At 41.9% G+C, this 16048-nt stretch overlaps 1 protein-coding gene across 1 annotated transcript in view; it reads left to right on the top strand.

Annotated features, from left to right (window-relative positions):
* Nucleotides 1-5983: 5983 nt before the first annotated feature.
* Nucleotides 5984-16048, top strand: part of ENPP2 (ectonucleotide pyrophosphatase/phosphodiesterase 2) — a 71510-nt gene continuing 61445 nt past the window's right edge. The window contains 2 exon segments of the mRNA XM_064706573.1: nucleotides 5984-6072; nucleotides 6074-6200. Of these exon segments, the coding sequence (XP_064562643.1) occupies nucleotides 5984-6072; nucleotides 6074-6200 (216 nt within the window).

Genomic DNA, 16048 nt, shown 5'->3' on the forward strand with positions numbered 1-16048 from the left:
TCTCAAGTAGTTGCATGTAAAATTGATTTGTGCAACCCAAAAACCTTCACTGCAGTCAATTCCTCTCTGCAGCATCCAAAGGTAAACAAGCCAGTTCACTCTTGGGTTTTTTTTTTCCCAGAATTGAGTACATTTCAGTGCAGGAGGAGCTGTCACTGTGATTGATACCTGCTCAGTCTAGCACTTGTTAGGCCCTAATCCATGTTGCAGCTGGGCTTGTAGCTTCTTCTCACAATGGATTTTCACACAACAAGGATGAGTTGTTAAATCATGTGAAACAGCTTTTAGACCCCATATGTAGATGGTAAGAAATAAGAAAATTTTATTATCATGATCATTATTATTATTATTATTTACTTCTTAAAAATTTATCCAATTTCCCCTGCCCCAAAAAGATGGAGATGTTTATTTTCTCTGGAGATTCAACTTTCTTTTCAGGAAGATGAAAATCCAAGCACTATAGTAATGGTGGCCAACCCCCTGATTTTGAATTACAAATGCTGCATCTACACCCAGGTCATGTCACAACTTGGACCAACAGCTTCTTGCTGGTACAGTAGATGGTGAGTGGTCCAAATTCCTGACTGTGCTTCAAAGGCTGATCTTGATGTATCACCTGCAAATCCTTGTGTATTTTCAACCCCTGCCCTGCAGAGGGACCCTTGGAAGTCATCAGTCCTTCCTCTGTAAGCTTTGTCCTCTAGGGTAAACCTCTGTTCTCTAGGGTGGATTGACTACATTTGTTGCTTATGTCTGTTGGCTACTGTCACCTATGGATTGGTGTTAACATCTGGGAGTGTGTAATCATCATATTATTTTTTATTTAATCTTCATAACCCTCATTCCTAATGCAGCATCTCTTGTCAGGCCTTTATAGACAGGTTTCAACACTGGATTTTCTGTAGCAGGTAAGAGCAGCCTTGAAATTTATTCTGTTCCCTTCTCTATGGATTTTACTAACTTGGTCCCTAGTTACAATTTGTGAGTTACTGTTTGATTTAAGAAATTTGTACATCTTGTTCAGGATGACTTTGACTTCACTTGAACATATTGTGCAAGACTAGGAACTTCAAAATTAGGTGGAGCTGTAACTGTGTTAGATTAAAGAGATGTTGTTTGGGATAGGGCATAAGGGATTGTCTTTGGGACAAGAAAACCAGTAGAAGAGAAGGATTGAAGGTGTAGAGAGCAATGTCTTAGTGATAAGGCAGGTAGATAAGGAGCCATGGTGTCAGCCCTCAAGCCAGGGATCTTGGCTGATGCTGCTAATGCTCTGTTCTGCCCTGTGGCTTTTTGCTGGCCTTATCCAGGGCTTGGACTGCCCTGCATGATGGCCAAAGTGATAAAGCTGTGAGCAATCTCAGGTAGTTCTTGCTTGCTCTCTCAGAGGAGAGCTGCAGCCCATGCAGAGTCTTCTCACGTTGGTCAGGGAGAACTAAGCCTTAGTTTACAATCTTTATGATTCTTCACACATCCAAACTTTTTCTCCTCACACACATTTACCCCTGGCTACAGTTTATGGCCATTTCTTTTCCATCCTAAACTCCCCATGGCAGACACCCTCACAGAGGTGGATCCTGCTGGTGCAGGTTTGTAAAGCTGTGATATTTTATGACTGCTTGTGGCCTGGTATACTGTGGTTAACACAGCCCAGGACAAGAGGATTAATATTTTTACAGATGATTTTTAGAAGCTCTGGGTCTGATGAAGTTTCAGAGGGAAGACATGTTTTTATTTTAACTGAGGATAAAGGATACTGTAACATCCCCACTGGTGGGCAAAGTCTACTGGAAATAAAAAACATTTAATGGCAGGAAAAACATTGTTTAACAGAAGTGGTAAAGCTCTGGAGTTTGAACAAAGCTTTTATGTAGCTGTAATACTGCCAATGAAGGGTTAAGAACAAGAAAATATGCCAAAGCAAAGTCAGAGATACAAGACCACATAATCCATTCAGATTGCAGACGGAGTAACTCCAGCCATGCCTAGAAGGTAACTGGACAAAGTATGTTTTTTCCATTAGCTCAGCTCACACTATTATGCTGGTACAGGATTACATATTTCTGCACAGTTCTGGCCACATAAGCTATTTCTTCATGCTCAGATCTGCTTGCTGGAGGTGAAACTGAGTCGGGTCATTGGAGCTGCAGAGAAACTCATAATGAAACAAAATCGCATGAGGTTGTGCTTTGCAGGGGGTGGATGGCTGGATTAGGCAGCACACTAAGTAGTCCCTCGGGATATTTTTCAACTGCAACGCAAGCTCAGTGATCAAATATGGAACAGATTAACAGGAGGAGGGGTTGTATATTTCTTGTAAGTCACAATCTTCTTTTATTCGTGACTATCTGCAGTGCAATTTTTTTGAAGCACTGGTTTTTATGGTTGATTTTAGTGCTGTAATACCCATGGCACATCAAGCTGCCAATATAATTTTCTGATGAATTTATTTGCATTAATACTGTTTAAAATGAGTGCAGTAAGTGCAGAGATTAAAAGAAGTTATGTTTAAAAGGTCTTTGTTTCTAACTGTCTGGCTTATCTGTAAACACAGCTTTTAAAAATAGGATCTTAATGTTAGCTCCATATATATCCATATATAGTTGCTCAATGTGTGGCCTGATTTAATTATATAGCTACTCCCTCTGATTGCATGAGATCAAGAGATGTTCAGATTTCTGATTCTGAGGAGAACAGCTTCTTTAAAACTGAGCTTGTACAATCTTTTCTTCTATGTGTTCTGAATATTGAAAAATAAATAATGTTTTTTATCCTTTTCATTAAACCTTAGCTACACATGAAAGCATGAGCCTATGCCCCTTATAGTGAGTACTCTATACTCTCCTCAATGCATTTGTTGTAAAATCAAATTCCTGAATACTGATATCAGAACCCAGTGTACCAGGGAAGTTACCACTTTTGTTTTCATTATTTTGGATGTTTTGCATGATCAAAATAGGACCTTGGTGTCTGACATGTTTTACTTGCAGCTATACCTGTGCAAGTGCAGCCCTGCCCTGATCTAAGCAACTTGTGCCTTGCTGCTGCCTAGAGCCAGGTCCAGAAGGCAGATCCAATGTCTCTGATCACAGCTCACTGAGGGTTTGCTGCAGCAGAGGCTCTTTGATATTTTCACAAGGGCATGTAGTGGTAGGGCAAGGAGAAATGGCTTCAAACTGAAAGAGGGCAGGTGCAGATTGGATATTAGGAAGGAATTTCTCATTAGATGAGTTTTAAAGTCCCTTCTGGACTAAACCATTCTATGATTCTGTGAAAATGAAGTGATGGCCCCAGCCTGTAAAAGAGTGGTGGTGGCACTGCACAGATCACCTTTTAGGGATGCTAAATAACTCCTTATACATACACATTTCAAAATTTTGTGGGTTTGGGTAGTAATCCATTCCCAAAGCCCTTCAGGGCAGGCAATGGCTTCCATTTCCATCAGTGTGTGTCCCTCTGCCCCAAGTCACTGCTCCTGCTTGAACTGAGGTAGTTAATTCTGGGGAAGCAGAACCTAAAGCAATACCCACTGCTCCCCATGACACCGAGGGACAGCAGCATCTGTTTTGCTAAATAGCCTGAATGTGTTTATACAGAGTGAGAGTTGCCTAAGATTTATTTTAATTGAGTATGACTCAAAAGTGAGTAGCTGTATGACCGAGAATGTTGTGGTGTTAAACTGATGTAAAGATTGACCAAAATATTTTTAGAGTGCAATGAATATATTGGGAAATGCTAAATCTTGCCAGTTCCTGCAAACCATGCTGGATTGAGACTAAGTAGGGAAGCTTGTGCTTGTCTTCAAATACAGGTATATATTAACTCTGTAAATGTGGAGAAATAATTTAATTTATAATGTAGACATGTCTTTATTCAATAGAACACTTGTAACACTAAGTTTAAGCACGTCTGCTGTAGAATAGATTCGTTTTCATGGTGTAACAAATAATGAAAAGTGATAAGCTAAAATCAAATTTAAAAAAAAGAAAATTATATTTAAGTGAGATGGGGTTAAAAGGCTGTCAATGGCATGGCACGCTGCACATTAGCTTCTGAGGCAGGTGAGATGCATCTTTTTTCACATGGAATTCAAGCAAGTATAGGGAGCACAGTGTTGGCAACAGCCTGCTATGTATGAGGTGGAGATCTGTGCGTTTGCTAGTTTGTTTCTTCTTCTCTGGTACTTTTTTGCTCCCTTTACTCAGATATTTTGTGTTTAGATATTGCAGAATATATGTATATATTAATTTCCTTGCATTCATTACTTGTAGTACTCTAACTAGATTTGTATCTAAAATTCTTTGCAATTTTAATATTCCTCAAACACTTGAAATCTGTCTGCTTCTGTGTTCTCTGTGCATTATCACATACTCTGTGCTGTCTTTCCAACAGACACCCTGTTTATGACAGGACCTATGCAAAAGCTCCTCAAAGCTTTGATTTTATCCTCCTTCTCAATGTTCCCTCTATTAAAAGACTGATGTTGAAGGAAGGGGCTGTAGGGAACAGGGAGGATGGTTGGGAAGATTTCACAGTGGGGTTTGGGGTTTTTTGGGGAGTGGGCTGAGATTTATTTCAGCACAAGAAATTTGCTTTCCCAGCATGCTCAACACCACACTTGTTATGGGAGAGACGCAGGCTCTGTGTGCAACTGTGCTGAGGGAGTGGTGTGTGAAAGACAGCCATGACCACACTCCTGGACCTGGCTGGGACTGTGAACACCTTTTACAACTGCTTTCCTTTGAAATAAACCTGCTGTTTTAATTCACAAATTTCTGTTGTGACCCATGGTCAGTGAGGGCCTCAAAGTCACCCAGAGAAGATGATCTCCAGAGAGCTCAACCACTGAGTGCGAGCAAGTTGCACACAGTGCTCAGCATACACGTAGATCTCTTAAAGATCTATAACTTGACAAAATTTGTATGGAATTTGGTAGCAATGAATGAATGTATTCATTTGACAAAGGCTATTCTTGGGCCCCAAAATCTGGTCTGTTGCTCCAGGGTATGTAAGCCTGAGATCTGTTTATGGACAGGACAGATAATTTTGGTTAACATTTGTATAGAAAAGAACACATTCTTTCTTTTAATCTCAAAAATGTTCAGTGTATTTTGCTGCAAACTGAAAATAGATTAAAAACTCCCAACTCTTTTCAGCACAAAATATCAGTGCAAATATAAATTTGTCAGAGCAATAAACAGCAAAAATCAAGGTCTTATAAAGGAAAATTTGGCTAACCTCAGAGTCACACTGCTATTAACTTTCCCTGTAACCTAACAAATAATCACTCTGAGGGCCCATCACTTCAGCTGCAGCATTCATTGCCATATCCCAAGGTAAAGGTAATAAATTCTGTCTTCACACCTACACCTCCAGCCCAGCTAGCATGATATTTGGACTTCATGCATACTGTGTATTGACAGCCACTATTTCAAACCCATTCAAGTAAGAAGCCTTCAAAATACTTAAAAATCATAATTAAATTAAACAATTTTCAAATACATTTATTCATAATAAATTTATTTAATAAAATTTAATAAATTTGATTTAACAAAAGCCACTCCAATACATTAAAAACCCAAAGGCTCTGCTGTTGTTATCTGGATGTACAAATTTAAAATTATATGTACTCTAGCAAAGGTGGCCTGAGCTTGGATGTGTCAGAAAAGGAGCTCCAGATAGCAGATCCCGGTGAAGGACTTTGCAAAGTGAAGAAAGGAATCTTATCCATTACTCTATTAAATTATGAGAAAAAGCTCAGCACCACCTTGTTATCTGCACATGACCTCTTCTGAGGCATCTGTGGCACAAAATAAAATAGGAAAAAAGAAGGACAGATTAAGCAAGAGCCCGAGAGTTCTGCATTTGAAAGCAGAGCTTCAGGACAGGGACACTTTCCAAAGAACCATTTCAGGCAAAGGTCACATGTATGCATATAAAATCATTCCTGAAAGCAGCGCCTTTGTCCCCCAGCTATCTCCCAATGGAGCCATTGTGCTGCCGGGGCAGCTGGCACCCTGACTTCGGCCACGCCGCAGCGGGGCCGGGCCGCGGGGCACCCCCGGAGCCCGCCCGGCCGGGGCAGCCCGCGACCTTCCCGGGAAATTCCCTGCCCCGCGCATCTGCCGGAGCCGCTCCGGAGGCAGCGCCGAGCGCGGCTTCCGCGCCGAGCTTCTGACATGGAGAGAAAAGACCCGCTGGTACGGTAGGAGCATCTGCACTACCCTTCTGCCCTGCGTGTTTTCCTGGCTTGCCAAAGTAGCCTTAAATAAATAATATAAATAAAAGCTGACAAGCAAGGTCAGCTAATGAAGTAGCATGAATGTGGTTTTGCAGAATGCAACTCGGATTGGGATTTGGCAAGCAGGAAGTCCTTCCAAAATGCATTCAGGGGTGATGTTGAAAGTCCCCTGGTTTATAATAAAAGAGAAAATATTATTTAATGCACAGAGAAGAAAATGTATTTTGGAAACCATAGTAGTTCTTGTGTAGCTTGTTTTGCCTCCTGAAGGCATCTCCTCTCTTAAGCTATTTAATATAAACTGCTTTTCATATATATTCTTACCTTATAGCAATATCAAAATTGGCATCCAGCACAGACATGAGCAAAGTATCTTGTGTTTTGTTTATATTTACCTCCTATGGTATTAATATTATGCAAGTACATAAATATGAGTTTAGAACTCCTCCATCACTTGGCTTTTGATTTATATTAAAATTTCCAGTGTCTGGAGCTTCACTGGTAAAGTTCTGGGCTTGAAGGCAATCTTGAAGGCAATCTTTCTCAATAAAGTTCCTGTTACAGGTACCTCTCCCTAAGCCTTTTTCTCCAGGGGAACTATATGGATTCCTTTAAGCAAGGTAGTAACATTTCAGGTATCTGTATTTTTTTTTCCCATAACTCCCTATGCCACAACTGTAAAGTGCTGATTAGAGAGATAAATTGGATAAGGAGCAATGAAACACTGCATGCCTCATAGTTCCTCTACTCGTAATGGACTCACGATGATTTTGATTATTCTGATTTTGAAGTATTAGTCTTGGGTCCTTCTTTCAAGTTTCTTTTGCTTCTGATTTGCTTACATTTTGATTGTAATTTGCTTCTAATTTCTGTTGATCTATCCAAGCTTCCTGTCAGCATGTGTCAGTGCTGTGCACCCTGTTCCTTATTGCCACCACATCTGTGATGGAAACTCAGAGCTCTGCAAGTGGAATTGGGACACTAACTTGTCCATGAAAAAACAAAACAGGGAATTAGGGCATTTCAAGGGTGTCAGTTCTACCTGAAGTTTACAGGAATGCTCCAGCTCCCCACTGGACCTGTGGGGAGGTGGGTGGGAGCTGGCAGAGAGCAGTGGCTGTGCCTGGTGGATAGGGAGAGATACTGGGGGGTTGCCTGTACCTAAAAGAAAGCAAAGGTGACTGTGCCCCTAAGATTGGCTGCCCACAGAAGACCTGTTGTACCTGTTAAGGGACAGATAGAGACATTTGTAGATTATGAGCTTTTCATGAAGTGCAAGGCTGGGGAATGTTTCCTCCTAGGAGGCTGGCCTGTATAAGATGTTAAGAAAACAAAATAGTGCTCCATTTCTGTAGTAATATTTATTCTACAAAATCTTAGCTTATTTCAGAGGTTGTAATATGAAGGTTAAACTATAAGTTTAATGTCACTGCAGCAAGGAGGTTTCCAATTATTCATCAAAGATGCCAGCTGAGTTTGAATGCCAGACAGCTGAAGATATGTTAGTTTCATTCTTGAAAGCTGGAGCTGTTCATAGCAGTGCCTGCACTGCAGCCTTTACCAAAGGATGCCAAATGAATCCTTTGATATTAGCTGAACTGGAAGTGGAGGTAATGAATGTTTGTGAGAGATGAATGAAGTGGTGCATGAGACTGCTCCTGGCAGTGCTGGGGCTAGCAGCAGCTTGTCCGAATGCCTGTGTGCTGTTTGTGCTCTTTTATGGTACTTCCCCAGATTAACGGACCACTTATGGAAACACATCAAACCTCATATTGCTGACACACCAGTAACACAAACTGTTTTTCAGATGCTTCCAAATCTGACAGCACCCTTGACCTATGCCACACCTTGCTGGGTGAGGGGTTTTGAGCCTCCCAGCACAGGTCTCCCCATGCCACCCACACCAGCCCAGCTGGGATGCACCCTCCCCTGTGCTCACCACCGGGAGAGATGACAAATGTGTTTGTAGGGAGACAGACCAAATGATCTCACAGGCTTTCTTTGTCTCAAAACCCAGGAAACTCTGTGTGCTCCACATAGCTAGAATAAAAGAGAACTGTTGCCTTGGTACACAAAAAAACCCCATAAATATAGAAATAAATACATATTGGCTCTATCACTTTTGGGGAAATATTTTCCTATTGTGTACAGTGTTTAAATTCCATGAGATTCATGGTAAATGAATCTGTACATTTGTCTTCATCACTTTTCTGTACACACTGTACACAAAAGTGATGAAGACAAAAGCCTTCTTTTGTCTTAGAAGGCTTCATGTTTCAAAACACTGAAGTAATGAATTGTTTAGAAGTTCTAGTTGATAGTGCTGTATGTGAAAAATTGGATAAAAAGAGATTAAAAATACAAGACAATAGCAGGTTTGCTCAGCTCCTGTCCACTTGCCCTAAGCCAGACAGAACTTTTCTCCTACTGCAGCTGGATTACATCCATGACTGGGAGATTGTGTCCAGACACCTGCTCTTCTCCAGCTCTCAGCCAGCCGTTTTCTTTTCATTTCTTTGTGGGGCTCCATGCCCTCCTTCCATACTGCTTTTCTTGCGAAATAACTCAGAAGTCTTGTCCAAAAGCTTTCCCCTTTGTTTATCTAACTTTGTCATTTCTTGTAGAGTTTTTTTACTAGGAAGCTGTGTTGGGTTGGCCTTGTCTGCCTGCCAGATGCCCTCTATCACTCCCCCTCCTCAACAGGGCAGAGGGAGAAAATAGGATGGAAAAGCACATGGATTGAGATAAAGATAGGAAGATCACTTACCCACTTAGTGTCTTGGGCAAAAAAGACTCAACTTGGTAAGAATGAATTAAATATGAGCCCCTCTCTGCTGCTCCCTCCTGCTCCCACATCTCCCTGCCCCGCTCTGGGGCCTTTCCATGGCCCAGGGTCATTCAGGACAAACCTACTTCTCTAAGGTATTTTCTGGTGGCTGCAGGGGAATCCCTGCTCTGGTCTGGAGCACATCCTCCCCTCCTTCCTCAGTGACCTTGGTGCCTGCAGAGCTGTTTCTCTTACTTTCCCCTCACTCAGCACTACCTGCACAGCGCTTTTTACCCCCTTCTCTTTTGTTCTACCCCAGGCACCGCCATCTTGGCCTCGTGAGGGGCTGGTGAGGGCCTGAGCCCGGCCTGTGGTGGGACAGGCTGTGTCTGCTCCACGGCAGCTCCGGCCTCTCCACATAAAGCACTACTGCACGTTTCTGCATTCTCACCCTCTGTTCTTGTGTTTCCATGTATTTTTAGGTTAGTTAAAGATTTTCACCTGAAAGCCTCCTAGTTTTGAAGACCTCTCTGGCTTTGGTGTCACTTGGCTCTTCACCATCCTTGTCCATAACCTAATTTTTTCTTCCCATGTCATCTGATGTAGAAATCTGCAGATACACCACGCTGGGACATGGCCAGGGTTGTTCCTGAAGTCCTCCCTCCAACAGCACCTGCTTCCCATCCCCCTCACTGAAATGTCACATTTTATTCCCTTCACAGATTTCTGTTCCCTGCTGCTTGCTGTAAATGGCACGTTCAGCTGAGGTCCTGCCTCTCATACCTGTGGTGCTCAAAAAACTTGGGATATATGCATTGTCCTGGGTAATAATGGTTTGTTCATGCAGGCTTCTTGATCTATGCCAAGTCTCAAGCTCGGTATTGGCACATGTGGCAGTGGAGATGGCTGCTGGGACATGGCAGGATGAGCTGCTGAGGCTGCCAGGCCACACATGCACTCAGCCAGCACTAGCCCACTGCTTCCCAGACACATCCATTGGGGAATCGCTCCAGGTTTTACAGAGAGCCCTGTGCAAACTTGGGACAGGATTGAAACACTTCCCTCAGCTGTTTTGCAAACATAACAAAGCACAGGGTAGGAATACAGCCCAGGGACATCTCATCCCATACCCTGAATTTTCAATTAGTTGCCTACAGCAACTGGGCTCTGCAGAATTGCCCCAGATTGTCTAATTTAGTCCTTGAGGCAGGAGATTTTGGTGCAGCACGATGCACCAGCACTCATGACAAATAGCAGTAAAAAGGGCAAAGACACTGAAGTGAATTCCAAGATAGGAATTACTATCCACAGGACATTTGTGTATTTGAACCTATTGTATCTTACTCTGCTGAAAAATATTTAAAGTAGCATTAGCTTTATGTCCCTGGTGCTGTTGATGAATGTGACAGCTTGAAAACCTTTTCTGGCCAGTGACAGGAGAAAGGGGGAATGGAACAAGAATTTTGGAGCTACAACAGGATGGTGCTGAGGAACCTGTGTTGTGGCAGCAGCAAAGGGGGACCAGCCCTGCACCAAATTCAATGCTAGAGCTACCAAAGGGGACAGGGAAACTGTGATTGCAACTGCAAGGACTGTAACAGTTGAATGCCCCCCCAGCTGCACCAGCCCATGGTTTGGTGTGTCGGCATTTGGCTCAGGTGTGAGTGGGATGGTGGGAACTGGCACTCATCTGTATCAGGACCACTGAAGGATGGTCAGTGCAATACTTAAAGAGTTCACAGACTGTATAAAGAGAAAATATGGCTTGGTTCAGCCATCTTCGGAGAAAAAGGAGTACGAGTTTGTGGCTGCAATCTGGTACCTGCACCAGGTGACACTAGAATTGAGGTACAACTTCCTCAGTTGTTTCAGGCATTCTTCAAAGGCTCTTTGCACACCCACAATGAATTTTGGCTGGGACAATCATAAACATCCATAAACATGAACATGAACATAAACATGTTTATAAACTGGATATCCAGGGGATGAAAAGGTGGTAATTATGGGGTAAGAGAAAATGTACTGACAAAACAATCTTTTGTAAATATTGCCATCACCCATGAATTCCTGTTTTTATTTCTTTCCATGTTGAGGCTGAGCAGCTAAAATGGCAGTGAAGACAGTAGGCAAACCCCAGAAAAGGTCACCCCTCCAGCTTGGAGAGAGGGCATGCTGTAAGATGGGGTGAAATTCCCTTGGAGCTGATGACCCTTCATCTGGAAAAAATCTAAGAAGCCCTTAAGTGCCTTTGGGATCTCCAGATTCCTTTCACTGCTCAGGGGAACAGCATTTATTTGTATATTCCTTGTAAATGACAGGATTGTACCAGAGAATCTAAGTCTCTGCTTACAGGAAACAACCTGAAGGGTCCCAGTCTCAGCTGGCTGCAAGTCCAAAAGCACTGGCCCAGGTCATTTGTGCTTGACTACATAAATTCAGTGCACCTAAAGACACTCTATTGCTTTGACATTCTCTAACATATGATGGACTTGTGCAGTAGGGTACAACTGAAAGAGCATTAGCAACAGGGCAGAGATCACAAGGATGTTCTCCTCCTTCCAATCCTCACAACAGCAGGAAGAAGAAGGAGATTCCCTTTTGGAGTCTCCAAAACTCTGTTCTCCTAATATATTTCATCTCCTTTCACTCTCAACACTAAGATGTCTTTTTCTGCCCTCCCATTGTGCTGCCAAGCCAGCCCAGCATTCCCCACAGATGGCAGGAGATGGCTGTGACAGTCGTGGGGTATTGGGTGCCCTTCATTTACTGTGCTGTCCTAGCAGTTGCTGCTGGCAGCATTGAGCCTTGTTTGTGTGTTGAATCTGCCACTTCTCCAAAAGTTTCCTGTGCCTCTCCCCTGTGCCTTCTGTCCTGCAGTCTGATTGTACTTCCACCTGCACTTATACAATGGAGTTTGGAGTTTGCCTTATTTGTTTTACTCATAATGCATCAGAGTGGGAAGCAACAAAACTTTTCCTAGTGTTGCTTTATTTTTACTTCAGTACCTTCCAAAACTATGCTAGAATTATCTGCAGAATGAAGCAGATGATTCAGCAGGCTTAGACTCCCAGGAAGCAGGAGTATGAACATGAGGTTATAGTCCCACACCCATTTTCAAACCAACTTTCACAGCTTAAGCTACCAGAGAGGCAGCTTGTGCTCCTGTTCTGTCTCGGTGCAAAGGGAACTCAGTTCACACAGGGGTAGGGGTACTCCTTCTCTGATGACTTCAGCTGTCACCTGAGCATATTGCTGCTCCTTGCCTCTTTCCATCATCCATCCTGGCTTCTTTGCCCAAAGTGTATTGGGATTTTTTTTTTGTTTGTTTTGAAGGTGATTTACTCATAGTATTCCTCCTCTCCCAAAAGACTGAAATGTTGAGCTTGCACATCTGAGCAGGGATAGCAGGCCCTGGAGGCCCTCCCTGCAGCTGGTGAAGGAGATGTCCCTGCTCTCTTCACCACAGCAGTAGTTTACTCAAGTCTTTTTTACATGGGTTAGATCACATGTTGCCATCAAAGTTGTTTGGTTTCAGTGTTTTGGAGAAGGGTTAGCCATGGGCAGTGAAAAAATAATAAATTAAATAGCTTTGCAGGCTCTCTGTGGATGCCCAGGAACATCTGTCTCTACCATGGAAATCTTCAACAACTGTAATTTTAAGCTGATTTCAGTCTTGTCTGCTGTGAAAAGGACATTTACCAGGGCGGGGAGCCTTCTCTGAAGGCTAAGCAGAGCAGAGCTGCTATTGGTCTACAGCAGTCAGCAATCACTAAACCAATGAATTGTGTCTTTCTGAAAGTTTTGTTTTGCTAAATAAAAAACCAAAATATGAGTTAAACAAAGCTTAACTCAGTAAGATTATTTGCTTTAAAATAATGAAGAAATCTATTAATATTTAAGTGACCTGAGTTTCCCTGCAGTTTATTTGTTTAATCCATTACAAAAAATACTTTACTCCTTTCCAAAGTTTTATGCTGAGAAAGTGAAAAAAGTATTTTGCCTAAAACCCCCTGATAATCCTTATGCAAACGAATGCAGAGTAGCATATTTTTGATTACTACCATTTTTCTTCATTATTTTTATATTGTATTCCTGCAGACTTTGAAATTTTTTCAGTTACACATTATGATATGGGCTTTTAAAGCAATCATTCAGCAATGGATCACATTGTTTAGTTGTTGAAATGTTGCCTATACTTTTCTCACCCGTAGAAAACAGGGAGTACTGTTCCAACAGGATGTTTTTCCCTTTGTACTTACATTTGTCATCTTTGCACTCAGCTGAAATCAGAAAAAAAAATGTGACCTTCAACTGAACTTGCGGTGACATGTTTCAACTCAGGAAAATTTGTGATGCTTGGAAAGTGGCCCATCTGTCCGAAATGACCCAAAAGCAAGATGTGATTGTTTTACCCTTTTGTGCTTTGCCATTACAACGGGCAGCAGCAGATGCCTATTAAGAAATGCAGGGTGTTTAGTGAATGCTGAGGTGACAGCGCTCCCCTGGGAGCAGAGGGAATGGGGGGACAGCAGAGCTTGTCCCTGCCCCCTCCCCACTCCCCTGCCCACGGATGCTCCTCAGTTCCCAGCAGCAGTGTGCGGCTCACTGTGTCTCACTGCTGCCAGGGCTGAGGACCAGGGCAGGAAAATTGATCCAACTGTAAAACCTGTCTAAGGAAGGCAAGTTTTTTACCTGTTTTGATTTGCAGTGTATCTCTAGAAATGGTTGGGGTGAGAGGATGGAAGAGATAGCAAGGATTTGCCAGTCTACTAGGCCTGGTGGTAGACATTAGGTATCTGGATTCTGTTTGCTGTATTTATTTCTGTTCTGAAGGAAAAGGCCAGAAGAGCCAGTTATTTCCAAGGTGTGGAAATATCTCACCCCTCTCAACAGCTAGGGATAGCTTTAAAAGATGTGTCTTTCAACTATGAGGTAAATCAGTACATCCAAAAAAGGGCTACAGATGGGATTAAGTTTATTAACATGTTAGCTGTTCCCCCATTTCATGCAATTTTCCATGAACAAAAGCCTGGACAGTTCCTGTTCTATCTTGTGCCACATAAATGTTCGTGTGGCCAGTGAATCAGATCAGGCAGTTTAGGCAGTATTTAATAATTGTTGTTTTTCTCTTTAAGAGGACATCTCTTCTTCATCAGCTGTCCTAACTTCTTCAGGATTTCCTTCTCTTTGTGTTGGACTGATTGCATTTAGTGGTGTAGACCTGCAGTCCTTATGCAAATAAAATAGATCTGCTTGAGTCAGGCTGAGGCTCATGTGTAGAAGGTTCAAGCCCCAGAGGGACCACAGCTTTTTTTTTTTTTTTTAAATTTTATTGCCTTAACTGCAACACTGCCAAGGTCTATTCTATGTTCATGCATATATTTACCATGCTAAAAAAAAGCTTTAGGTGGAAACACACATCACCATAACAGCAGCCAGTTCTTCAGCCTTAGATGCCTCTTATGCATAGAACCAGGAGGAAAATGTGCCCATCTGAAGGCAAGTCTCCATTTGTGTGGGAATCCTCTGTTCCAGCCTGACCCCACTTTGATCTTTCTCAAGTACTGATGCTGCAAAAAAAGCCTCAGCTGCAAGCAAGTTAAGAACAGTATTCTTAGTGACATATCTCTTTAAACTGAAATCAAATAGGATTCTGCTGCTTTGAAAATATCAGGTTGGTTTTTTTTAAGATTAACTAGCAGAAAGATATTAATTAAAATATTTCTTTTTTGATCCAAGTGCTGAAAACATGAAAAAAAGTATTTCAAACAAACAGAAACTCTTGTTTGCAAAGAAAACAAAGTAAACAGTATTAATTATATCCACATTTTACTTGTAGGGGAGAGACTACCACTTGGAAATTTTTAATCATATCCAAACCTTGACCTTGAAAATGTGCCAAAATGGAGTTTGAGCTGAGGGTAAATGTAATCAAGTCAGAGAGATATGTTACAGAGTTATTGTAGAAGTCCTCTCAAGAAGTTTTATATACCCAGGAGATTCAAAGCTAATATTCCACTGAGAAAAATTTGAAAATGGTAAAGGATGTACATAGAAATTAGAAAAAGAAACTGGAAAGATTATTTGAAGTCTAGAAAACCTGCTTTTTACATCTTTAAGTAGCTTTCCCATCCTTGTGGGTTTTGATTTTTTTTTTTTGTCTTTGTTTAGCTTTTTTCACTGTTGCTTGTTAGTTTTTGTTTTGGTTGGATTTTTTTCCCATTTAGCTTTAATTCATTATTTTAAAGAGTCTATGGTTTTTGTGGGATGTAATAGGTTGTATCTCTTGTAAAATTTAAATAAATTAACAGTGATTGTGTGCGGCATATGCAAGATACCATGCAAGGCCTTTGAAACCTCCAGACTGCTGTCTGGGGGGTAGGTGGGTGGATTTCACACCACTGAAATCTACAACTCTTTGAAAAAGACCGATGTAAAGCTGTTAATGGGCACCTGTGACATCCATATCAAGCACTAGAAAACCAGAATGAGGACTTGAATACACAGCTTTTATGGGCTGTGCTAAAAACACACATGGGCCCTGTGGCTCCATGTTTCACTCCTTCATATTCTCCCTGAAGATTTTTCATTACAGAACAGTTTTTATTCTGCAGTTCCTAGAATTTTTATATATGACTGTCTTAAGAAATACAATTCTCAGTGCTTTTAGTGAAGTACTTGAGCTGCTTCATAATAGTAATATAGTCCAGAAACTGAATTTGGTATATGTAGTTTCTTTAAAGATGAGGAAGCCATAGATATGGAACTGCTGTTAACGCTGCTGCTGTCGTGTGTGGCTCTCAGTGAGAGGTGAAATACCGTGCCTTGGAGTGGGTGGTGTGTTAGCTGTGGTACTGCTGGGAGACAGACAAGCACCCAAAGCTTTCTCCAGGTCACTGAAAACTCCTCTCCTCTTTCCAGCTGACCTAGCTCTCCTGCTAAAAGACATCACCTGGCTCATAAACCTTGTTCTGCTTGTGCCACCACAATAGTGATTGTGTGTAGAGAGTGCACTTGGGCTAACAGCCCTCCATAGGCAT

This window comes from Zonotrichia leucophrys, chromosome 2 (assembly GCF_028769735.1).
Source record: "Zonotrichia leucophrys gambelii isolate GWCS_2022_RI chromosome 2, RI_Zleu_2.0, whole genome shotgun sequence".
Taxonomy (NCBI): domain Eukaryota; kingdom Metazoa; phylum Chordata; class Aves; order Passeriformes; family Passerellidae; genus Zonotrichia; species Zonotrichia leucophrys.